We start from the raw sequence: 27,021 nt of genomic DNA on the forward strand, positions 1-27,021 counted from the left end.
ACATGGTTTGTTATTTTTTGTAATGCCAGATAGAACATTTGCTACACATCTCGTTGTACCTTACTCATCTGTGTTATTGTTTGTTTGGTTTTTTTTGCCATGCTGCTTGAACTTGATGTGGTGTCTCACTTTCCATCATTCCAACTAGCCAACAGTTGAATTAAAACTGATAGTGCCAAGGTTTTGTGCCAAATAGTTTGCTTTCTCCGACAGCAGGGGACCACTGTCAGGAAGCTGTTGGCTTCTTGCTTGTGAAAACAATTGAAGAAGAGCTTCTTCCAGGTCTTTATCTTTGCTAGCTCTCTTGTATTTTCTTTCAGGATTGGTGGTAGTCTGCCAGTCCTTAAGAAGCTTGTCTTTCTGCTTGTAGATACTTAAGATATGGCTTGGATGGACACCATACTCTTTTCAAATGGAAGCCTGACTTTCCTTATTGTCCAGTCTCTTTTTAACATATATTCTTTCAACAAGTGAAAGAGTGAACGAGCCTTATACATGTGTGATTACCACCATTTTTTATGTTTTGCTGGTGATGAAGAAAGCAAATTAAACTGCTCCAAATAAGATGCATATTGTTCTTTCACTTTGTGTGCCACCACTGCTGTATCTGCTTAAGACACTGCTGTTTAAGTGCACAGTTTCTCAACTGGTCAGCCCACCTGGTCTCCGTTTACTTTGGACCTCTTTTATCAAACTACGCTAGCGATTCCCAGCTCAGTAATGCCAACAAAGCACAGGGCTTCATCAGCATTGCCAGATGAGAATCACTGGTGTGGTTGATAAGAGGCCCTATCTTTGCTGCTGCAGCCACTTAATCCCTCAGGCGGGGAAAGAAAGGGCAAGGAGCCAGCACCCTCTCTCATTTGCTCCCAGCCTCAAGATATACAAATGTCCTGTGACCCCGGCAGCTGTACATCACGACATTGGGAGCCAGTGAGGAGAGAGCCAGGACCGTCCTTCTGTGCCCTCATTGGCTCCCAGCTTTGATATGTACAACTGTGGCGCAGGTATGTGCCAAAACATATTGGGCTTTTAATTGACTTTTTATATGCAAGTGTGTTGTTTTATGTTGATACCTCTTTTGTTAAATTTTTTTCCCCCAGATTATTTGTCATAAAAACAAAACAGAGGAATAAAGGAACTGCAAAAATAACTTCCCTCAAGCAGACCTAACTAGAACAAAAAGTAAAGAGGAAAAACTACCTTCCCTTAAATTTAGAACTACATTGTTGTCTTCATTTAATCTAATCCCCCACTGTTACCTATCATGCTGTTGCCACCTCCCTATCAGACAGAAATTTCTCTAGCTGTGAAGTTCATTAAAAAAATGTAATTAGGCCAAACAAAACTATTCAAATAATGGGCCATCCTGAGACTAAATGCATGCCCATACACAAGAAGGGAGACAACTCCCAAAGCGGATTTGTCCTAAAGCAAACAGAGCATATATAAACACATCTATCAATTTATAGAAAAACCCAACAAGTTGTGTTTAAATTCCAAATATTGTATCCCAGCCAAGCAGCCTCCCAAAGTGGACAAGAATCATGCATAACAATGGTTCACCTAAGTATTGTTGGGGATAAGAATATTTAGTTCCGTTTTTGTTTCAATCAACTCCCCAAGAAACACAGAAATGAAACATAAGAACATAACATAAGAATATAAAGAGAAGTCATACTGGGTCAGGTCCACCTAGCCCAGTATCCTGTTTTCTAAACAGTGGCCAAGCCAGGTCTGGCCAGGTCACAAGTACCTGGCAGAAACCCAATTAGCAGCAACATCCCATGCTACCAATCCGCGGGCAAGCAGTTGCTTCCCCATGTCTGTCTCAATAGCAGGCTATGGACTTTTTCTCCAGGAATTTGACCAAACCTTTTTAAAACCCAGATACGATAACTGCTGTTACTACATCCTCCAGCAAAGAGTTCCAGAGCTTAACTATTCATTGAGTGAAAAAATATTTCCTCCTATTTGTTTTAAAAGTATTTCCATGTAACTTCCTCAAGTGTCCCCTAGTCTTTGTACTTTTGGAACGAGTGAAAATCGATTCACTTCTATTCATTCTACACCACTCAGGATTTTGTAGACCTCACTCATATTTCCTCTCATCCATCTCTTTTCCAAGCTGAAGAGCCCTAACCTGTTTAGCCTGTCTTCATACGAAAGGAGTTCCATCCTCTTTATCATTTTTGGTCGCTCTTCTTTGAACCTTTCCTAATTCTTCTATATCTTTTCTGAGATACAGTGAGCAGAACTGATCACAATACTCAAGGTGAGATTGCACTATGGAGCGATACAAAGGCATTATAGTATTTTTGGTCTTATTCACCATCCCTTTCCTAATAATTCCTAGCATCCTGTTTGTTTTTTTGTCCACCACCACACACTGATCAGAAGATTTCAGCCTATTATCTACAATGACACCTAGATCTTTTTCTTGAGTGCTGACGCCCAAGGTGGACCCTAGCATCAGGTAACTATGATTCAGATTATTCTTTCCAATGTGCATCACCTTTCATGTGTCCACATTAAATTTCATCTGCCATTTGGATGCCCAGTTTTCCAATTTCCTAAGGTCTTCCTGCAATTTTTCACATTCTGCATGTATTTGACAACTTTGAATAGTTTTATGTCATCTGTAAATTTAATCACCTCACTTGCCGTTCTGATTTCCACGTGTTAATTACACGTTGAGTGAAGAAATATTTTCTCGAGTTTGTTTTAAATTTACTACTTAGTAGCTTCATTGTGTGCCCCCTAGTCCTAGTAATTTTGGAAAGAGTAAACAAGCATTTCACCTCTACTCGTTCCATTCCACTCAGTATTTTATAGACCTCTATCTCCCCTCAGCTGTCTCTTCTTCATGCTGAAGAGCCCTAGACACTTTACCCTTTCCTTATAGGGAAGTTATTCCATCCTCTTTATCATTTTCATTGCCCTTCTCTGTACCTTTTCTAATTCTGCTATATCTTTTTTGAGATGCGGTGACCAGAATGGCACACAGTATTCGAGGTGCAGTCGCACCATGGAGCAATACAAAGGCATTATTAAATGTTAATTAAGGTGTGAGGAAAAATCTTTACAACATTATATCGTTAGGAGGTTGAGCGCAATACCTTTTAACATTTTGACAGTTACCACCCTTTCTCCTTGAATTATAATTTACCTGTAAGTCAGTTTTGAGGTTATGGTGGATTTGTGCATCTTTGGAAGAGTTTAAATTTCATGCAGCACAATTATGAGAGAGATTTTTACAGAGGGGTTACCCGAGATCTTCAATTAGAAAAGCATATTTGAGGGCATGTTATGTTAAGAGAGAATTGTTATTACAAGAGCATCACCCTCAGGAAGATGGATTAATCTGTATATTACTGTTTAGTCAGGTTTCTAAGGATTTCATTCAAATTATGAGAAGCCATTGGCACGTGCTACAATTATATCCATTTTTTAAGCATTTCCAGTAGTAGCCTACACAAGGGGGAAGACTCTGGGTCAGATGTTGATCCCCAATCGATATGGTTCTAAGATGGAAGAAAATGAGGAAGCTGCACATTTAGCCTATTGGAAATGCCAATGGTGTCAATATATAATTGGGGGCCCCCAGTGGACACCTCCAGGGTCTAGTTATGCATTAAAATTGAGAAGTAAGTCACTTATGCCAGTAGAAATGTGATTTATGTTATCACCTGTCCATGTGACTTACTGTATGTAGGACGTAGTAGCCATCCAGTGAAACTCAGGCTTAATGAGCACAAATCCCATATCCACACAAGATCACTTCAAGCACCCTTGGTACAACATTGGGTAAACAGCATACTGAGTCCGATATTAGATGGCGAGTAGTAGATCAACTACAAGTAGGGTGGGAGGGTGGAAATATAGAAAATAAAAGTTAAACTATTGGGAGCAAAATTGGATATTTAAATTGGATTTGGTGTCAACGAAAGGTTTAAATTTAGAAATAGAATGGATTACACTGTTGTAGTCCCAGGTCTTTGGGTTGGTTCCCTCACGTCAGGTGATCAGGTTTAGTCTTATTTAAGAAGTAGTAAGAACGCTGCCACCATTTTGAAGTTAGGAGGAAAAGTGGAGGCATCATTCTTAGCAGGTACAGGTTGGGACAGTAAAGGTTGTTATAAAGGGTAGACTTGAGTGTGGTTTTAGATTTAATCCATACTTTTGTCATTTTAGGGGGAAAGCCTTGATACAGCTGGCAAGCGAAACATAGCCTATGTCGGCAATAAAAATCCCCAGGCTGATTAAAACAACAAAAAGATAAGGGCAACAAAAAGATGAGTATTGGATTGTTATAATTTTTCAAGTTTAATCTGTTTCATTTAATGGATATAAAGTAGTAGAAAAACACAAAAGACTATATTAAAACATTAAGAATTTAAAATAATTTTTACCGCTTCCCGATGAAGAAGTGGGCGCGTAAATCTTGCCGTACTAAGCTAGATTTTGGTGAGTGTCATAAGAATCTGTAGTGGGAGTTTGTTTGAGTTTATTTATTTATGCATTCTTGTATCCCACTGTTATCCAAAAACAAGTTTTGGTTCAGAGTGGCTTACAGTTCATGGTTTGCAGTGTGATGCAGTTACAATAAATTTTTTTTTTTTACAGTCAAGATTTGGGAGAACGTCAGTAGCTTATGTGTTTGTGTTTTGAGGCAGTAGGTTTAAAAGAGGTTGGAATTTGATAGCTAATGTTGTTAACTATAGAATTTTTGAAGAGGTTTGTTACTCCTTAAAGTACATACTCGTTTCTCCTCCTGACACCCCCTCATCCTTAATACATAAGGTTCTATATTGATCATATCTAGCACAACAATTAGATTGTCTCCTGTTAGGCCTAAAAACAACCCCAGTGAGAAAACATCATTCAGACTATGAAACTGTCATAAACTGCTCAGTTAGTTGCATTCACAGCAGCTCCTTATTTCAAAGAGAAAAAGAAGATCCTTATATGAGAACAAAAACCCACGATGTTAATTTCAGGTGGGTAGCTGCACCGAAGACTCATGTGTCATTCCCATTGCCTGTGATGAAAAGCGATTAGGGTGTGTACCAGTTGTTACTCTCTGCCAGTTCAGGGCTTGTTGAGTATATCCTTCCTTTTAATCAGCCTGTTGGTCACCTCCTTCAGTATATTGTCTACTTTCAGCTGTTGCGGTGCTTTCCAGGTATTGTCAGGTGTTTGGGTCCTCTTAGATTATTAAAGGAAAAGAATGAGCTGAATGGGAAGCCCCACTTGTACTTCATATTAGCCAAACACTGGAACACTGTAACTCCAGCAAATTCTTTCCTCCTCCATAGCTTTAGTGCTGAAATCTCTTCAAACATTTCTATTTTTAAAGATGTCCACAGTATTATATGACTTTGCTAAAGCCATAATTTTATCCTTTAGCTTGAAATCATGGAGATAGACCATAATATCTCTTGGTTTGTAATCTCTTTTTGGGCCCAAGGATCTATGTGTGCTCTATTAATTTTGATAGCAATATCTGCTGCATCATTAGGTTCTGTGGCCTGCAGTAAACATTGAATAATTTATTGGACCATTGTCATGCAGTCAGTGACTTTTCTGGAACTCATCTGAAACAGACATTGTGCCTCCTGGATCTGTTCTCGAGGGCTTCGACCTGATCCCAGAGTGCTCTAGTATTTGTTCAATGAGATTCATAAAAGCATGGAGGCCTTCCACATGTTCTTCACACTGTGCAACTCTCCCTTACAGATCTGCAGCCCTTTCTCCAACTTCCTTTTTTATGCTGTGTAGGATACCCTTCAAGTCCTTCATATGAATTTGAATTCTGTCTTGAGTTCCAGCATCAGTTTGCAAGTGACCATGAGCCAGGACATGATCAGCCCACAAATCTGTTGTTATCATAGGTAATTGGGAGGAGATATAATGATTAATTGGTTCAGTCCGAGTGGGGCATCAATCCTAGGCTGTCATCTCTGGAGTCATTTTCACTTGCACCCATAATTTTTGAGGTTAGTCCTGGAACCATTCAACCACAGCTCGAGCGTCAGTCCCAAGCTATCATCTCTGCTGGAGCTGACATCATTTCCTCCTGCACCCATAATTTTTGAGGTTGGTCCTGGAACCATTCAACCACAGCTTGAGCTTGGGCAGCTCTCATGCTCTTCTTTCATTCTCACAATTCTTGATGGCAAATAATTATAAAACAATATTTCTGTAGGCAATAATTGAATCACAGGAAAATTCAACAAATTAATATATATATAGACATAAAAAATAGATTAAATTATCCAAATTTTCGTATTATTTATTTATTTATTTATTTATTTTATGGCATTTGTATCCCACATTATCCCACCTCTTTGCAGGCTCAATGTGGCTTACATTTTGTCATGGATACTGGAAATAGCATTGAATATACATTTGGTTTACAGAGGGTTTTGTGTTACATGGTAGTAAGATAGATGAGGGCGTTAGAGCAGAAAGACATTATAAAACATTATAAGACAGTCTGTAAGTTTTAAGACTATACAGTTACACATGTTAAATTATACAGTTACACATGTTGATCTTTGTGATATATCTTGTCGAAGAGATAGGTTTTCAATAGTTTGCGGAAATTGGTCAATTCATAGACCGTTTTCAGGTTACGTGGCAGCCATTACAATGTAAGGTTAAACATTTAGATTTTAGAATTATTTGAAAAAAATTTCTTCTTTGCAATAAAGATTATATGTTTCCATTATGATTAAGTGTTGAAAAATAGATTAATTATCCAAATTCTCGTATTACAATGTAAGGTTACACATTTAGATTAAAGACAAATTCCCAAAACACCAGTTGCTTGCAAAGTAGATACTTGTGGTTTGTTTCCCCATTTTCAGCTCTTTCCATAATCTATGCAGGTGTCTTTTATTCTCCTGTACTGTCATGCAGAGGCATATAGGTGTCAACTGTGGGGTGATACAGGGTGGCAAGTGCCATCCCCCCAAATTGCCTTGCCATCCCTTTGCCTCCTCAACCAGAGTCAGTACTGTTAAACTGCAGGAATATCAATTTACACCCCACGATCTGGCATCTCCCATTCTCTCAACCCCTCCTCCATCTGGCATTTCCCCTCCACCCTCCCCGGGCTCCCTTTTGACTTGTTTTCTCCTCTAGAGATCACTGGTAGCAGTAGTGAGTCACATCTGCTGCCCATGGCCAGCCTTGGTGCTTTCCATCTGCTGCATCAGGTCCTCGCTGATTCAACTTCTTGTTTCTGTGTAGGCTGGACACAGCAGAGAGAAGGTGCCAAGGCAGGCCACAGGCAGCTATGTGACTTGCTATCACTTGTAGCAACCACTCAGAGCTACTGAAATATTTTGTGTAGGTCCACAAACTTTGGCTGTGTGAAACCCAGGGTCTACAAACCACCGCAGAATTGTTTTTTAAGTTTAAAAAGAGAGGTGTGGTAGCCGTGTTAGTCCACTCTTAAAGGTTATCAATAGAAATCAAACAAAATAAAACATGGAAAAGAAAATAAGATGATATCTTTTTTTATTGGACATAACTTAATACATTTCTTGATTAGCTTTCAAAGGTCACCCTTCTTTGTCAGATCGGAAATAGGCAAATGTGGTAGCTGATAGTATATATAAGTGAAACATCCAAGCATTTCATTGACAGTCTAGCAGGGTATGGGGGTGGGTAGGAGGTATGCATGGGGACATCAAAGCATTTCATTGATAGTCTAACAGGATGAGTGTGGATAGGTGAGAGGAGGGTGATAAACAGAGAAATACAACTTTATGGTTTATAATGGGCTAGATCCTTGTTAAGTCCTGTCTGTTGGGTGTCAAAATATTCAATCATTCTGACTTCAAAGGTCTTACGTTCCTGTATTGTTTTAAAGTTACCTTTCAGGATTCTTACTATGAAATCACTGATACAGTGTCTTGGTCTTGTAAAGTGCTGGCCCACAGGGGTGGGAACCTGACTGGCACCAGCTTTCTTCATGTTATGTCTATGTAAATTAAATCTTGTCTTAAGCATCTGGCCTGTTTCTCCAATATAGCATCCTTCGTTACATTTTTTACACTGAATGATATATACAACATTGGAAGATGAGCATGTGAAAGATTCCTTTATGTTGAATATTTTTCCTTTGTGAATGACGGTGGGGTCCTGTGAAATGTTTTGGCATAGCTTGCAGCTGGATATATTGCAGGGAAATGTGCCCTTCTCTTCCTTTTCAGTCTGTGTTGGGAGTTTACTTCTGATTAGCTTGTGCTTTAAGTTGGGTGGCTGTCGGAAGGCCAGCACTGGTAGGGATGGGAATATCTCTTTCAGTAATTCATCCTCCTGGAGTAGAGGCTGTAGATCTCTTATGATTTTCCTCAGTTTCTCCAGCTCTGGGTTGTATTTCACTACAGGGGGGATTCTGTCTGTGGCTTTTTTTTCTTTGTACTGTAGCAGATTTTCCCTGGGTGTTTTGAGGGACGAGGCAATATTCTTGGAGATTATTTTGGGGTTGTAGCCTTTCTCTTTGAAGGATGCAGTCAGGATTTCAAGGTGTCTGTCTCTATCCCCTGAGTCAGAGCAGATACGGTGGTATCTTGTGGCTTGGCTGTAAATAATGGATCTTTTTGTATGTGAAGGATGAAAGCTGGAGTTGTGGAGGTAGCTGCATCTGTCTGTGGGTTTCTTGTATATAGATGTTTGTATACAGCCATCACTGATTGAGACCGTGGTGTCCAAAAAATTGACTCTTTCTGGGGAGTAGTCAATTTTGAATCTGATTGTAGGATGGTATGCATTGAAGGAATAGTAAAATTGTTTCAGAGTCTCTTCCCCCTCCGTCCAAATCATAAAAATGTCATCGATGTACCAGTAGTATTTTAGAGGTTTGGTCTGGTATGTATTCAGAAATGTCTCTTCCAGCTCAGCCATAAAAAGGTTGGCATATTGGGGTGCTGTCCTGGTGCCCATCGCAGTGCCCATTATTTGTAGATATCATTGTTAAAGTGGAAGTAGTTGTGAGTTAAAATAAATTTGATTAATTTTGTAATAGTTTCTGGTGAGCATTGATGGTCCAGTGTGGATGTTTTTAGGAGCCTCCCACATGCAGCTATGCCATCCGCATGTGGAATGTTGCTGTATAGTGATTCTACATCCATCGTGACCAGAAGGGTGTTTGGTGGTAATTACTTGATATTTTTCAATTTATTCAGAAAGTCTGTGGTGTCTTGTTTGAAGCTGTTAGTTTTGTGCACGAGAGGTTTCAGAATTCCCTCTATGAGTCCAGATATTTTCTCCGTGAATGTGCCAGTACCTGATATGATTGGTCTGCCAGGGTTTCCAGGTTTGTGGATTTTGCGTAGCATATAAAGGTTATCAATAGAAATCAAACAAAATAAAAAATGGAAAAGAAAATAAGATACCTTTTTTATTGGACATAATACATTTCTTGATTAGCTTTCAAAGGTTGCCCTTCTTCGTCAGATCGGAAATAAGCAAATGTGTTGGCAGATAGTATATATAAGAGAAACATCAAAGCATCACTTTGACAGTCTGACAAAGTGGGAGGGTGGGGGTATGCATGGGGACATCAAAGCATTTCATTGATATTCTAACAGGATGGGTGCTGGTAGGTGACAGGAGGGTAATAAACAGAGAAATAAACAGAGAAATACAGCTTCATGGTTTATAATGGGTTAGAAAACCCAGATCCTTATTAAGTCCTGTTTGTTGGGTGTCAAAATATTCAATCATTCTTATTTCAAAGGTCTTACGTTCCTGTATTGTTTTAAAATTACCTTTCAGTATTCTTACTGTGAAATCACTGGTGCAGTGATTTCACAGTTGCATGTAGAATGTGCCCACAGAAGGCTGGTTTGGTTTGAGTTTCTTCAGGTGTGGCTTTGCTTGTGCAGGAAATGTTCTGATAAGGTCTTTTAGCTGCTTAGTATAATCCTGTGTGGGGTCTTCAGTTAGTTTCCTGTAGTATACAAAGCAGCTAAAAGACCTTATCAGAACATTTCCTACACAAGCACAGCAACCTTAGAAAGCTAATCAAGAAATGTATTAAGTTATGTTCAATAAAAAAGGTATCATCTTATTTTCTTTTCCATGTTTTATTTTGTTTGATTTCTATTGATAACCTTTAAGTTAAAAAAAAACTATTTATGATTTTACTATTTCAAATCAAGCAAAAAGACAAAAAACTTGTACAGTAAAGCCAAGACAATACAATAATAAAAAGGTAATAATTCCAAAGAAAAAGAACAAAATTATAAAGGAAAATTATATTATATTATATTATTCTGCTTAGATCTGGTCCCTCATTGAAAGAGAGCCCAATACGTAACCTACTGGAGCAGTCAAAAAAAGCAAAACCAAATTGATAAAAAGCCTGTGTTAATTACTGAGCTCATTAACTGTTAATTCCCCTTGAGTCTTCCCTCCAGTGCGAACCACTGAGAAACTCCCTTAGTAACCAGAAAGGCAGTCAGAAGAGATGGGTCCCAAAAACACAGAGTGATAAATAACTATAATACTTGCAGGGAAATTTTAAATAGAAAGACACTCCAAAATAAAGAACACCTGAATGAAGCAACATTCTTGGAGCACAGGAGGCCTAGGATTACTTAATTTAAGGTTGTATAACATAGCATGTTTGCTGCGACATTTGGCTGATTGGATCCTGGGAACGGAAGATTATACATGTTGGTTTTTAGAGTTGTTTTTACCGCTTCACCCTCACTATTTGTTACATGTGGCGCAAAAAAGATTACCTCCTACATTGAAAAAAACATGTTTTGTTATATTCAATGAGATATGTGTGGAACTATTTGTCAAAGTATCTTAAAGTGAATCCACGTTGGTCGGATTTTATGCCATTAGTGGGGAATCTAGAATTCGGTCCAGGTCAGACCACAGGGGTATTTCATAAATGGGCTTCCAAAGGGATATTTGATGTAGCGGATCTATTGAGGGAAGATGGGTCAGTGAAAACTTTTGAACATATGCTGGAACATATCCAATCACATCCACTTAATTTTTATGCTTACATGCAGGCTTGTAATTATGTTAAATCCTTGCTGCCGAACTGCACTAGAGACTTGTTTTAGAAACTAGAGGTGTTTTTTTAGAGCAACGAGTCAGATTTATATTTCAGTAGCTTCCCTGCATAGGTCTCTAGTTTCATACTTGCCCGGAAAGGATTTTAATATGGTGACGAGTCGATGGCAAGCAGAGTTGGGGTGCAGCTTGCGTGTTGGGGATGTTTTGCGTTTTATACAGCTGATTCCACGTTACCTTTATAGTACACAATATAGAGAGTGTCAATTTCGAATCGTAACCAGGTCTTATTTCTCTCCCCGTCAGGCGTTTTATGCGAAGTGTCTGGATGTTAAGAATTGTGCTAAGTGTGGAAATCTTGAGGTTACTTTGGCTCATGCGCTGTGGTATTGCCCAAGGGTACAACTGTTTTGGAAGCATCAGATTAGATATTGGGAGCATTTGTTGCATAAACGAGTGATTATTTCACCAATTGGACTTCTGTTGGGCTGGGTGGGCTGTAACAATTCTCTATTGTCATATGAATGTATTTTCATATATAAAGCAGGGGTAGTGGGGAAAAAGTGCATCATGCAATGTTGGACGCAGAGCAGGGCGCCAGACTTTTGGTGTTGGCAGAATGCTCTTCATGCTTTAGCTCTTATGGAAGCTAGAGATGCACGCTTAACTCCAAAACGCAGGAACAAATTTTGGTCCATTTAGGAACCATATATAATGTCTTTATCCTTAAGAGTTCACAGTCTTCTATTGAATCACACCTCGATATAATCCTCCACAGAATTTGAGTAGGTATCATTCTCAAAAAAGGGGGGGGGGGATGGGTTTAAAAAAAGGGAGGGAGGGATGGGTTTTAATGGGAGAGTGGGGGGTAACTTTGAGATTTTGGGAGGGGAAAGGGGGGTCGGAGGTAGTTAATGGTATAATTTGCTTTAAGTTGGATAACGGTAGGAGAGCTAGTGCTCATGGGTATAAACCTTGGATAACACATCAATTTAAAGATGTTTGAATTTAGTATATGTTATGAAAACCTTAGGTTAAAGAGAGGTTGTTTTTGTTGTGGTAGTACTTTGTCAATTTGTCCTATCATACAGATTCAAATGTATTAATGAATAATAGTAGAGCGCCAGGATTTGTTAGATAATTTTTTTTTCTAGAGAAAATCAGAATTTGTTTAGCTCAGGTTATTATATCATACTTGCCACTGTTCTTTTTTTTATGACTTGACATGTGATACTTTGTAATGTACATTACTATGGTTATGTCTTTATTTAAAAGTTAATAAACGACTAAAACACACAAACAAATAAAATGTTGCCTCCATGTCTGGGTCTCATGGGATATATCAGGAAAAAAACAAAATTTTCCCCCCATAAATTGTTTATCTCTGTTTCTGAAAAAGAATTTCAACAAATGATTTTTTTCGAGACTATTTACTATAGTAGTTCCAGATGGAGATATTTCTGCAGATTTGCTGGACTTTCCAAGGGATGCATCTGGCATCAGATCTTCAAGATAATAATATTTCTATTAAGTATTTTTTCAACATTGTTTTAGGTGTTATATTCATTTCTTTGGTGTTCAAGAATCTTAAGTTTGTGCTTTTTAATAGCATTAACAATCTTTTGCAACTTAGAGCAAATTTCAGTAACATCAGCTACTAAAGCAGCCTGAACTGATTGGTATTTGAGAAACAGTCTGATCAGTGCTTCCTAGGTTTCCAACTGCAGTTTTAATCTCAAACTTTTCCTCATGATGTTTTAATTTCACTTCCAAAGAATTTACCCTCTGTCTCAAATCATTAACAAATGGAAGGAACATTTTTACTCAAATCTGAAATTGTAGTCCAAATTGTATCTAGTAATATATCTGGTGGTTTGTTAATAACTATATCTGTTAGTTTGACAGCATTTAGGGCCAAGCTGATCTTCTTATGGCCTTCCCCACCAAGTAGGGGATCTACCGGTTCTTTATCATTGTCCCCGGAGAGGTCAAGAGAAATAAAACGCACGCACACACACACACACACACACACACACACACACACACACACACACACACACACACACACACACACACACACACACACACACACACACACAGCCTTTGGGAGAGAGAACTGAGGGTCTCACATAATAGCACTGAGGCCACCCAGAACTGTCTCACAATTCCTCAGGTCCTCTGCTCTTTTATTAAGAATGCATTAAGTCATAAATTAACTGGTTACGTCACAAATCATGGGACACAAATTTTGAAAAAAAAAATCATTGGCTAGATTATATTCTGCTTACATCTGCAAGTTCAAGGGTTCAGGGTACTTTCCAAAACTGATAGTGGTTCCAGTAAAAATCTAACATTTATAGAAATGCAGAACTATCATACATTATTCCATATTACCACCCGATGAGCAGGTGAATTAGAACACCGATTGTCAGTGTTGGAAGATGCCACCCCCACAAGCCACAGCGCCTCTTGCAGTGATGGCGCAACAACTAAAGGTGAAGGAGAAAAGCTAGAGGACCTTGAAAATCGGTCCAGATGCAGCAATCTTCGGATTATAGGATTGCCAGAGAGTGTTTCAGAACAGTTACTCACCAATGCACTAGAAAGGTGGCTGGCATCAGAGTTCGCTTTATCTGATAACATGGGGCCTCTGTGCCTAGAAAAGGGCACATCGCATCGGCAGAATGCAGGAAGGCTGGCGAGGACCAAGGCTGGTGATTATAAAAATTCACAACTACATACATAAAGTAGAGATACTCAGAGGATACCACCAAAAACAAGAGTCCCTGCAGTTTGAAGGAGTGTATTTCAGAGGGGAAAGTGGTTCTTTCTTGCTATAGCGAGATAACACACCTTTATGCACTTTGGTGGAGGCTGGGACACCGAAGTGCAAGGAAATGTCTATAAAGTATTAACCATCATATATGATATTAGCAGAAATGTCCCCTGGTAACCTAAATATTCTTTCCTGGAATGAGTCTGGCATAACATCTCCGATTAAAAGAACAAGATTTTAACATTATTGCAACATCATCATGCAGATGTAGCATGCTTACAAGAAACTAGGTTTTCAGATCAGGAACACCTTAAGTTAAAGTGTGCTTGGGTGGGAGAACTATATTATTCTTCTGCCTATCATAAAAAATTTGGGGTTGTAGTTTTAATCTGGAAGAATTTACCATGCATGGTAAAAGAAATCTATAAAGATGCACTTGGCAGATATATATTATTACAAATTACCCATCTTGGAATTACGTTCTATTTGCTAGGGGTATATGCACCTAACATATATCAGCATTCCTTTTTCTTACAGCTTGTTAGAGTGGGAGGAAAAGCCCAGGGACATCTATTAGTGTTGGCAGGTGACTTGAATAGAGTACTAGATTACACATTAGATCAGTCTAGTGGGTGGCCTATAGCTGAAGAAGGTTCTGTTAAGAAAGGGGTTCCTTTCTTGTGCGAAACTCTGGACCTAGTAGATCACTGAAGGGTTTTATATCCCAATGAAAGAGATTACACTCATCTTTCTCGAGCACATAATACCTGGTCATGCATATACTATATCTTTTTTTTTAATAATCATATTTATTGTTTTCGAAACACAGTGCTTACAAACAACATCTCATGCTACAACCATGTATGTTAACACTTCATATTCAACTTTCCCAGATTTTCTCCCTTCCCCTCCCACCCTTCCCACCCTTCCCCTATCTCCCCCCTCCCCCAGTTCAAGCATTTAAAATTTTACTCCTAGCAACTGGTGTCAGGGTGTCCCAGTAGGGGGACCAACAGGTCTCCTGCCTCTGATGCCAGATCCGTAATGCTATGCCGTTCCAAAGCACACATTTGTATCATCAGTGATCTCCAACAACTGACTGTGGGTTGCTCCTCTGTCAGCCACACTTGTAGGATTGTTTTCTTCCCCATCAGGGTTGCCCTCTGGAGGAACGCCCTTATGCCAGTCGGCGCTTGACCCTGAACAGTAAATACATGGAAAAGTTGTTTGGGAGAGTGGTGCCATCGAATTCCCCACATGTCTGATACATGCTCCGCCAAGTTTTTCCAAAAACCATGTATCTTTGGACAGGTCCAGAACATGTGGCCCAGGTGTGCATTTGTGCGGGCACATTTCGGGCAGGAGTCAGTGTCTCTCAGCGTGGCTCTGTACGCTCTATGCGGTGATATGTACAATCGAAAAATAAATTTATATTGAGTTTCCCGCCAGCACACATTCTCAGTTAATTTATAGATCCGCTTAATGCACATTTCCAATTGCTCCTGTGTGAGTTGTACTCCAAGTTCTGATTTCCACTGTTGTAACACCACAGAATAATTTGCTAGTTTAGTATGTTCTCTCAAATGCGCATGGAAATATTTCAGCGGGACTCTAGCCTGCGCGTCCAAGCCCAGTAGTTCATTGTATTTCTCCCATGTTTCCATTGTCAAAGTTTCTCTAGGCAAGGTCCGCACATAGTGCTGTAACTGTAAGTATGCAAACAAGTCTGCCTCATGTAGTTTATACTCTCTACAAAGTTCCGCAAATGGTTTTATTATTTTCTGTTCATTCACCACATGGTACACATATCTCACTCCCTTTGTTGCCCAAATCTGAAAGGCCAGTGAAGTACTACCCACTGGAAATTGGGGATTCCCCCTAATGGGTAGCATAGGGGAACTTACTTGGTTAAGCCTGCAAAATTTACAGAGCCATTTCCAGGCATGTCTCAGAGGTTGAAATATCGGGGTTACAGGACCTAACTTCTGTGCCTGTCCCCCGGGAGCCTGTAACCAGCTTGCAAAATGTTGTTCCTGGAACCAGTGTAGTTCAGATAGTGTAAGAGAAAAATATTCTGTGTTTCGGAACCAGTCGGAGAGATGTCGAATCCCACCAGCTACTGACAGCAGGCGCAAATCCAACACTCCCAGACCTCCTTTCTCCCGGGGCAACATTGCATTATGCATTGTCATCCAGGCCCTCTTCCCCGCCATAAAAATTTTGCTAGTTTTCCCCTCAGCCACCTCTCGTCCCTTCCTCTAAGATACATGGACATCATTTGGAAGGTGTAGACCCAAATTGGAAACAAGATCATGTTATATAAGGCCACGCGTCCCATCAAGGATATAGGAAGCGCCTGCCACCTGCCCAAAGCACTCTCCACCTTTCTTTTTAAGGGTTCCATATTTAATGCATATATGTGGGTTAAATTGAGTGGAATTTTCACCCCCAGGTACGTCATTGCCTCCTGCGCCCATTGCATTGGGAAGGGTCCCTCCCATGTCTTTTTTATCTCTGGTTCTGAGGGTAGGGCTAGTGACTTGCTAGTGTTCAGTGTAAACCCAGAGTGAAACCCAAACTCTTCAAGTACTTCGATCAGTCGCCCTAGTGACTCTTGGGGCCTTGTCAACGTCAAAAACAGATCGTCCGCGAAGGCCAACACTTTCACCGTTTGGCTTGGGAGTGTAACCCCCTGTATCTCGGGGTCCTGTTCAATCGTACGGAGAAGCGGTTCTAGGTACAGGAGAAACAACAGAGGGGAGAGGGGACAACCCTGCCTAGTACCGGCCTGTATCTCCAATGGATCAGATCGCTTCCCATTTACTAGCAATCTAGCTGTGGGTGTCGCATACAAAGCCTTCACGGCTTCTAAATACCAGCCCGACACACCCACATGTTCCAGTACCCGAAATAAGTAGCTCCATCTCACTTTGTCGAAAGCCTTTTCAGCATCAAGGCTTGCCAGTAAAAGACGAGTATCTGTTGCACGGCATTGGGCAATAGTTAACAAGACCTTCCGTACGTTAAGCACGGAATGTCGCCCCCTTACAAATCCTACCTGATATTGTCCTATCAAAGTAGTCAAGTGAGGTGCCAGCCTGTTTGCCAGTACCCGGGCTAAAATCTTGAGGTCTACATTGATGAGCGATATGGGTTTGTAAGAACCTACACGATCCTCTGGCTTCCCTGGTTTGGGTATTAGCGTAATCCAGGCCTCGTTCTCTCCCCGCATATACTATATCTTAATGTCTAGATCTTTTTTTACTTTGGTGAGCAAGGCAGACCTGGGCCCACAGGAGGTGTCAGATCATGCTTATGTTCGGACTACCTTAGAAAAATAGGAGAGGCATGAGCTTCTCCCGGCAACTGTAGATTTCCGGCTTATCTCTATGGGGATAGGTCTTTCCAAGCTTATCTACAGGAAAGGTGGAAGGCATATGAGACAGCTAATGCGTAGCATAAAGATAACCCACAGCTTTTTTGGAATGCAGCTAAAGCGGAGGTTAGGGGAGATATAATTGTTTATGTGGTGGCACCAGTGGCGTAGGAAGGGGGGGGGGGGAGTGGTCCGCCCCGGGTGCACGCGCTGGGGGGGGAGGGGGGTGTCGGCGCCGCTGGTTACCTGCTCTCTTTGCCCCGGAACAGGTTACTTCCTGTTCCGGGGCAGAGAAAGCAGGGAACCAACGGAGCCGATGCAGCTCCCAGAGACGACGTGCACTCGGCGGGGCGGAGCACCAGCGGTAAAGATGCACTCGGGGGGGGGGCGCTGTGCTGCACCTGGGGGGGGGGGTGCGCAGCGGCGACCCGCCCCGGGTGTCAGCCGGCCTCGCTACGCCGCTGGGTGGCACAGAATAAATGCATAGCGCAGAGGATAGTACATTTAGAGAAAAAGTTAAATATAGCAAAAAGAACATACAGTATGTGTGTGCTCAGATGCAATCCTCCCAGGAGGCTCTTAATGCTTTAATTCATGAGAGGATGAGGAGAATGCTGTTTTACCAGAAATTTTCCCTTTTTAAGTTTGGAAATAGACCAGGAAAACTACTAGCTCATTTGGTGAAACAGCAGCAGGGGTCCTGCTATGTAGCTTCTTTACAGAGAAGCTACAGGGTCATTTTTTATATGAATAAACACATTTTTTGGTATCCTCATTCGTTCTCCTCACTTTTTTTGTTTCATATCTCACGGTTCCGTGAGGGTTTGCACCTCCTTTTTGTTGTGGCTTCTTTATAGAGCCTATTGTAACCTTGGAGGATGTAATGGGTCAGTTCAGCAAGCTGAAGAGTAGTAAATCACCGGGACCTGATGGTATTCATCCCAGAGTATTAATAGAACTAAAAAATGAACTTGCGGAGCTACTGTTAGAAATATGCAATCTGTCCCTAAAATCGAGTGTAGTACCGGAAGACTGGAGGGTAGCCAATGTTACTCCGATTTTTAAGAAGGGTTCCAGAGGAGATCCGGGAAATTATAGACCGGTGAGTCTGACGTCGGTGCCGGGCAAGATGGTGGAGGCTATTATTAAGAATAAAATTGCAGAGCATATACAAAAACATGGACTGATGAGACAAAGTCAGCACGGATTTAGTGAAGGGAAGTCTTGCCTCACCAATCTAATGCATTTTTTTGAGGGGGTAAGCAAACATGTGGACAATGGGGAGCCGGTTGATATTGTATATCTGGATTTTCAGAAGGCGTTTGACAAAGTGCCGCACGAAAGACTCCTGAAGAAATTGCAGAGTCATGGAATCGGAGGTAGGGTATTATTATGGATTAAGAACTGGTTGAAAGATAGGAAGCAGAGAGTAGGATTGCGTGGCCAGTATTCTCAGTGGAGGAGGGTAGTTAGTGGGGTCCCGCAGGGGTCTGTGCTGGGTCCGTTGCTTTTTAATGTATTTATAAATGACCTAGAGATGGGAATAACTAGTGAGGTAATTAAATTCGCCGATGACACAAAATTATTCAGGGTCGTCAAGTCGCAGGAGGAATGTGAACGATTACAGGAGGACCTTGCGAGACTGGGAGAATGGGCGTGCAAGTGGCAGATGAAGTTCAATGTTGACAAGTGCAAAGTGATGCATGTGGGTAAGAGGAACCCGAATTATAGCTACGTCTTGCAAGGTTCCGCGTTAGGAGTTACGGATCAAGAAAGGGATCTGGGTGTCGTCGTCGATGATACGCTGAAACCTTCTGCTCAGTGTGCTGCTGCGGCTAGGAAAGCGAATAGAATGTTGGGTGTTATTAGGAAGGGTATGGAGTCCAGGTGTGCGGATGTTATAATGCCGTTGTATCGCTCCATGGTGCGACCGCACCTGGAGTATTGTGTTCAGTACTGGTCTCCGTATCTCAAAAAAGATATAGTAGAATTAGAAAAGGTACAGCGAAGGGCGACGAAAATGATAGTGGGGATGGGACGACTTTCATATGAAGAGAGGCTGAGAAGGCTAGGGCTTTTCAGCTTGGAGAAGAGACGGCTGAGGGGAGATATGATAGAAGTGTATAAAATAATGAGTGGAATGGATCGGGTGGATGTGAAGCGACTGTTCACGCTATCCAAAAATACTAGGACTAGAGGGCATGAGTTGAAGCTACAGTGTAGTAAATTTAAAACGAATCGGAGAAAATGTTTCTTCACCCAACGTGTAATTAGACTCTGGAATTTGTTGCCGGAGAACGTGGTACGGGCGGTTAGCTTGACGGAGTTTAAAAAGGGGTTAGATAGATTCCTAAAGGACAAGTCCATAGACCGCTATTAAATGGACTTGGAAAAATTCCGCATTTTTAGGTATAACTTGTCTGGAATGTTTTTATGTTTGGGGAGCGTGCCAGGTGCCCTTGACCTGGATTGGCCACTGTCGGTGACAGGATGCTGGGCTAGATGGACCTTTGGTCTTTCCCAGTATGGCACTACTTATGTACTTATGTACTTATGTAGTCGCACAACCAAAGGATATAGCTCAGTGTTTCTATCAGTATTTTCAGAAATTTTATGCAGCATCAACAGAACCCGAGGGCCCCCAATTGATAGATTACCTAGTCGAGTCGGATTTATTGAGATTATCAGAAGATCAGAAAGCTAAATTACAATCACCTCTCCAAGCAAAAGAAATTCAGGCTTGTATTCAAAATTTAAAATGTCACACAGCCCCAGGGCCAGATGGCTTTATTTCAGAATTCTACAAATTACTTGCTTCTCAGTTGATAGGCCCATTACATTCATATTATGTAGGGAGTGTAGATGGTGGAAGCTTCCCGTTGTATTTCAACACAGCCTTGATATTGCTAATCCCGAAACCGGGTAAGCCAAAAACCAACTGTGCCTCTTATCGACTCATCTCGTTATGAAATGTGGATATTAAAGTCTTAGCACGTGTACTGGCCTCGACTAGCGACGATACTCCCACACTTGGTGGGGGATAACCAGGTGGGTTTTATCGCAGTGCGCCACTCAATGATTAATGTAAGGAAAGTATTATTAGCTATGTCTGGTGCGCAGATGGACAAAGTGCCAGGGATGCTGGTAGGGCTTGACACAGAGAAAGCTTTTGATCAAGTCCGTTGGTCTTATCTTTTTTGGCGTTACGTTATATTGGGGTCACAGGTGCTTCATTCAAGCATTGTATGAAGCCTCTATGGCATATATATTGGTGAATGGAGTTAGTACAGACCGCTTTGCTATTGAGAGAGGTACCAGGCAGGGATGTCCTCTTTCTCCCTTATTATTTGCGTTACATTTAGAGCCACTTCTTAGAACAATAAGCATTGACCCAGATATTTCCGGACTGTGTTCCACGTTATAAGTCATGGACCAAGAAAGGGATCTAGGTGTCGTCGTTGATGATACGTTGAAACCTTCTGCTCAGTGTGCTGCTGCGGCTAAGAAAGCAAATAGAACGTTAGGTATTATTAGGAAAGGAATGGAAAACAAACATGAGGATGTTACAATGCCTCTGTATCGCTCCATGGTGCGACCGCACCTCGAATATTGTGTTCAATTCTGGTTGCTGCATCTCAAAAAAGATATAGTGGAATTAGAAAAGGTACAGAGAAGGGCGATGAAAATGATAAAGGGGATGGGGACGACTTCCCTATGAGGAAAGGCTAAAGTGGCTAGGGCTCTTCAGCTTGGAGAAAAGGCGGCTGAGGGGAGATATGATAGAGGTCTATAAAATAATGAGTGGAGTGGAACGGGTAGATGTGAAGCATCTGTTTATGCTTTCTAAAAATACTAGGACTAGGGGCCATGCGATTTACTACAATGTGGTAAATTTAAAACGAATCAGAGAAAATGTTTCTTCACTCAACGTGTAATTAAACTCTGGAATTCATTGCCAGAGAATGTGGTAAAGGCGGTTAGCTTAGCAGAGTTTAAAAAAGGTTTGGACGGCCTCCTAAAGGAAAAGGCCATGGACCGTTATTGAATGGGCTTGGGGAAAATCCACTATTTCTGGCATAAGCAGTATAAAATGTTTTGTATTTTTGGGGGATCTTGCTAGGAATATTGTGACCTGGATTGGCCACTGTTGGAAACAGGATGCTGGGCTTGATGGACCTTTGGTCTTTCCCAGTATGGCAATACTTATGTACTTATGTGTTTATGGTCTAAGGAACTTAAAGTCTTTGCATACACAGATGATCTGTTGCTCACTTTGTCAGATCCATTGCCCTCACTAACTTGTGTGTTAAGTGTGGTAGATGAATTTAGTTTATTTTCAGGTTTCACCTTAAATTTAGATAAATCAATTGCTCTCCCATTACAAGACAATATTTGTCTGCTTTGGACAACTTCCTTTCCCGTACAGTGAGCTAAAGAGTCTATTATGTAATTGGGTATTGTAATCCCACAAAACTTTAGGCGACTATACACTATAAACTTTGATCCGTTAGTGGCCCAGTTAGCTCATAGGTTACAAATTTGGCACCAGATCCTGGTAGTGTTGGTGGGACACATCACCTTATATAACATGTTCCTCCTCCTGCGCTGGCTACACGTTATTCAAATGTTGCCAATAACAGTTTGTCTCATGAAAAGAAATTTAACTGCTTACTTTCACTATTTCTGTGGCAGGGAAAGAGGGTGCGGTTGCCTATTTCAGTTCTTTACAAAGTGTGAGTTAAGGGAGGAATGGGACTATTAGATATTCGATTACTAATGTTAGCAAGTGGCATGAGACATGTGGCAGATTGGTTTCGTGGTACTGCCCACTTTTCAGTTCAAGAGGTAGAGGTTGGTCTGGGAGCTCCCTGGCATTTTAGTGTCCTGTTACATACAGACATCCTGCATTGGAATACACATTCAACCTATTCTTTATGTTATACACCACTCCGAAAATTGTGACAACGGGCAGGTGTAGATTGTTAGGTCGGGATTCATGGGTAGAGGCTGAACAAGGACGAATCCAACACTGGAGATGTTATCCAGCAATCTTTTATTGATGCAGATAAGAATGGACCTGACACTGTCCATGTTTTGGTATGTATCAACGCCAACATCGGGGGTCAGATTACTAACTCTGATCAAAAGCACTGGTATTCAACTCTACGTGTATATGGAATTGTAAAGTTGTGAATTGTGTCAAGCTAGTCGGACCTCAATCGCAAGTAAACCGCTACTGGGAAGCACTGTAGGGTCTACTTGTATATCGTGTCGGGTCCATTCTTATCCCATTTTCACAGCTGTTACGCTATAAGAGGATCTGCTTGTCAGACACAGATTTCAAACAGCAATCAAGGGAGTTCACTAGGAAGCTGGAGCATAGGAACTATCCTCGCAAAATTTTGAAGAAGGCATTCACATGCACGAGGTACAACAATAGAGATTTACTGTTGCAAGGCACAACGCGTGATGTACCATTGGACCCAGCAATGACATTTGTCATGCGATTCGCTCCAGGCAGAGAAAAAGCAGCCCGCATAATCAGGCAGCACTGAGATATAATGAGAGCTCATCCCTTGTTTGCTCAACATAGATTACGCACAGCCTTCTCATGCGCTAAAAATCTAAAGAAATTACTAAGCCCAGCTGAATTGCCCAGAGACAATCAATATTCCTCACGAATGGACACTGGACATGTCAAGTGTGGGAAACACAGCTGTAAAACCTGCGGTATATCAATAGAAGGGGAGATTTTCCAGCATGATAGCAAGACTTACCATCTAAGGCATAGAACGACATGCCAGACCCCTTACGTTGTGTACTATATCCTGTGTCCCTGCAATAGGAAATATATTGGGAAGACAAGCAGATCTCTGAATGCGAGGATGATAGAACATAGGTCCAGGATGTTTATTTTCTCAGAATCTGCCTTTGCTAATCAGGCAGCGGAAGCAGTGGCCCGTCTCATCTCTCTGGGCAAAGTTACAATATGCCCTCCAAATATCTAGCTTTCCCAACCTTGAATCTGCTCATGGCAGTTCAGTACAGACTCAGCCGTAGCTAAGTCTGTAATTAAAGAGGAACCCAGTTTTAATTAGCTAAAGAGATATAGTTTATTAGTATTAATTAGCATTGATACATTACCCAATAATGAGGATACCAGCAATTCAGTCAATCATACAGTGGAACAGAATCACACGACACACCAGCTCTCGGTGGTGCTCTGTCTTTCTCCTCCATCTGCATCTGCCTCTGCGTCTGTGTCTTACACCTGTCGGGGTGCTTCCTTTATACTGTCTCAACCAAATGGATTCCAATGGGATCCAGCTTTGTCAGCAGAACTTGCTATCTCTTATCAGTTGATAAGGAACCGATAAGGGTGACTTCATTGGGTCCCAGGTTCTAACTATACACAAAAGGGGTGCAAAGCACAGCTGGCGAGATGACTTCATCAGTCACTCTGCTCTTCTCAGCTATTCTCAGTTCCCCCCTCCCTCTGAGTACTCTCTAACTATGTACATCTACCCCTTTATCTACTTTCATTAGCCCAAAACATCTTTCATGACTCTTCACTGATGCCAGTCCCAGGCATGTTTATAAGAGCAAAGGACCCCCTCCCGTGCCAGCTCCCTGAGAACTCAATTCAGCTTGTGCTGCAGAAAAATGTATTTTGTATCAGAGACGACTTTGGATTTTTAAGAGAAGCCTAGCTCTTATTATGAGCCATTTGCTTGTAGAGGCCTAGCTCTTTAGCCTGAGCCATTGACCTGTATTTTACTGAGAGCAAGGGCGGCCATATATATACAAGGATTACAGCACGGAATACAGGCGCGCCTTTGGTGCAACATTGTATTAAGCATAATCATTCAGCAGATTCTCTCAGATGCATGGCTATTGACCACGTGGCAGTGACGTTGGGAGGTGGCAATAGGAACAGGAGATTATTGCAACAGGAAACGTTCTGGATATACCAGCGTGACACCCTGGAAACCAAAGGACTTAATACGTATATCCACTGGGGTTGTTTCATGTGAGACACCTCAATGTGGAACCGTATATCGGATACACGCAGTAGGCTACCATTTAAAAACGCTAGTTTTACCTACTCGCTCCTGAATATCGGGAGGAAGGATTAAAAGCTATTACGCTGTATACCTGAAGTTATGTTCCTGCACGCCTATAATAATTAATATGATTCGGTGAATGACTGTGCTGACGAGTTCGCTTCTTCTGCTTTGTTCCAGGCCCAGAGTGTGATCAACCCTTGAAAAAGCCAAGTTGAGCGAAACAGGCACCTGTCGGGGTGTACCTGCACCTGGATATTTAAGCCAAGTTGAAGTTTATATTCAATAATTAATGCTAATGTTGAGATAGCTGAACCCGATTTATTCCATACAGAAGTTCCCTGTATTCGTATGTTAAGCGCTTGGAGATAGCACAGATATAAAAACCTCCATGCTCTAATATTAAGAGTAAGAAGAAAAAGTATCAAAAAAAGTAAAAATTAAAATGGGAAGAAGGTTGGAAACGTCGATGATGAGAACGGTCGCAAAATAAAGGGACACCGATAGTAGTGAATGGTGAACAATATCCCTGGCGACTGGTTGAGATGTTCCCTCAACATAAGGTGCACTCCTTTGTTTTTCTACTAGCTTATGTATTGCTATTAAAAAGAGTCTTAGTAGAGAATTGCCTCAAGAAATTAGTATTTATAGGATAAGCAGCATAAAATGTATTGTACTGTTTTGAGATCTTGCCAGGTACTGATTGGCCACTGTTGGAAACAGGATGCTGGGCTTGATGGACCTTCAGTCTATCCCAATATGGCAACACTTATGTTCTTATGTTCTATGTTGTTGAGAAGTGCATTAACTGACCATTAGCCAAGTCATTTACAAATATACCCAATTTAGCTTCAAAAGCCAGATATCAGGATGCCAGATTTGTAATTATCTTCTCTCTTCCTTGTAAGGATAAATTAAATTTATTTAAATATCCATTCATATCAAGAAGAAATACAATTACTTCCATCTGCTCAGGATTACTGAAGAATGAAAGAAACTCAGCTGCTTTTTTATTTGTTAATATTTGCAGAAATTCATAGATTTAATTATGAAGGCTCCAGAATCTTTGAATATTTACCTTTACTCAGCCAGCATACATCATTATACAAGAGAAGATTGTTAAAATCAGATGAGGCCTCATATGGTAGAGTGCTTCTCTTCTTTCCTCAGGGCCTACCTGACTGACCTGTGCTGAGAATTTGTATCCTGTCTTGACCACACTCTCCCTACTCTGCTCCTGCTGAGTCATCTTCTCCCAGTTCTGAAGCCTAACTTTTAAGATGGCTTAGTGACTGTGAGGAAGGACTGTTAAAGGGGAGTGGTAATTTCTTATCGACTCTCTCACATACCCTCTCCCTCAGCTCAAGCTTGCCTGATTGAGTTCCTGCATTATCAGGGTCCACCACTGGGAGAGAAAGTCAGTGTTCAGATGATCTCAGCCCACTTGGTGCTATACCTCGAATTAGAAGAGTAAATCAGGAACCACAGGAAAGGGAGACGTAGGGTTTTAGATGGTCTTTCAACACAGAAAACAGATGTAAAAACATTGGTTCAAATGTTTATTGAAGTAACAGGCCATAAAAACAACGCAAGATCTGGCTAGCTTCCGAAGGCTACTGAAAACTGACCTATTCAAGAAGGCATACCACAAACAACCATCATAATTACTAAGCAATAAGACAGAACTGATCTCTAATCGCCACTACCCACCCACCCCTAGAGTGACATTTCTTAAATAGCCTCCCTACAGCCAAATTTTCACTACTGACCTCTTCCAACTACATCTATTCCTAATTCATCACCTTCCCCCAGTAGCCCAGCCTACCAGTTTCACCCATTCCAACATTCCAGTGTTCCAGCAATCCAATTCTGCATTGCCATGTCCCCTATACACACTCTCTTCTTCATGCTGTCCCTTCCCAACCTACTTCTTAACCCAAAAACACTTTGCAGTGCTGCTACACTTTGTCCTCCCCTTACCCTCATCACCTCATCTTCTCTCCTTTCCCCTTCCTTCTCCTTAGCCCTCAACCTTCAACATTTCCTTCCTGCTGTTGACCCATCTCCATTCCTCCTATGCACATCCCGCCTTCGTCGCCCTACCTCCCCTACCCTTCTTCGTATTCTCTTACTCCTTCTACTATCCGCTGGGGACATCAATCCCAATCCAGGTCCCCCACACCAATCCTCATCCTATCTATGCAGACCACTCCGGAATGTCTCCAACCTCATTTCCATTCCCCTCCTCTCCCCCTCTTCCCTCCCCTTCTCGTGCGCCCTATGGAATGCCCGATCTGTCTGCAACAAACTCTCCTTTACCCATGACCTCTTCATCTCCCATTCTCTCTAACTCCTCGCCCTAACTGAAACCTGGCTTACCCCTGATGACTGTGCCTCAGTCGTGGCCCTATGCCATGGAGGCTATCTCTTCTCCCATTCTCCCCGCCCAGTTGGCCGCGGTGGCGGCGTCGGGTTACTACTTTCGCCCTCCTGCAGTTTTCAACCTCTCCTCCTACCGCAATCTCACTGCTTCTCATCCTTTGAAGTTCACTCCATCCGTCTATTCTACCCGCTGCCACTCAGAGTTGCAGTCATTTACCGCCCCCCTGATAAGTCCCTATCTTCCTTCCTTACCGACTTTGATGCCTGGCTCTCCGTTTTTCTTGAGCCCTCATCCCCATCCCTCATTCTCGGAGACTTTAACATACACGTTGATGACCAATCCGACCCTCACGCTTCTCAGTTCCTCACTCTAG

General features: G+C 41.5%; 1 protein-coding gene across 2 annotated transcripts in view; it reads left to right on the forward strand.

The window, feature by feature from the left end:
* Positions 1–27,021, forward strand: part of PARL (presenilin associated rhomboid like) — a 598,848-nt gene that overhangs the window by 514,417 nt on the left and 57,410 nt on the right. Inside the window, exon 9 of one of the 2 annotated variants that reach the window (XM_030217137.1) lies at positions 4,195–4,295. The exons of the other annotated variant lie outside the window; for it this stretch is intronic. Within the exon in view, the coding sequence (XP_030072997.1) occupies positions 4,195–4,266 (72 nt within the window). The 3' untranslated portion in view covers positions 4,267–4,295. The remainder of the gene's footprint in view (positions 1–4,194; positions 4,296–27,021) is intronic. 2 annotated transcript variants of the gene reach the window in all.

Source organism: Microcaecilia unicolor, chromosome 10 (assembly GCF_901765095.1).
Source record: "Microcaecilia unicolor chromosome 10, aMicUni1.1, whole genome shotgun sequence".
NCBI lineage: Eukaryota > Metazoa > Chordata > Amphibia > Gymnophiona > Siphonopidae > Microcaecilia > Microcaecilia unicolor.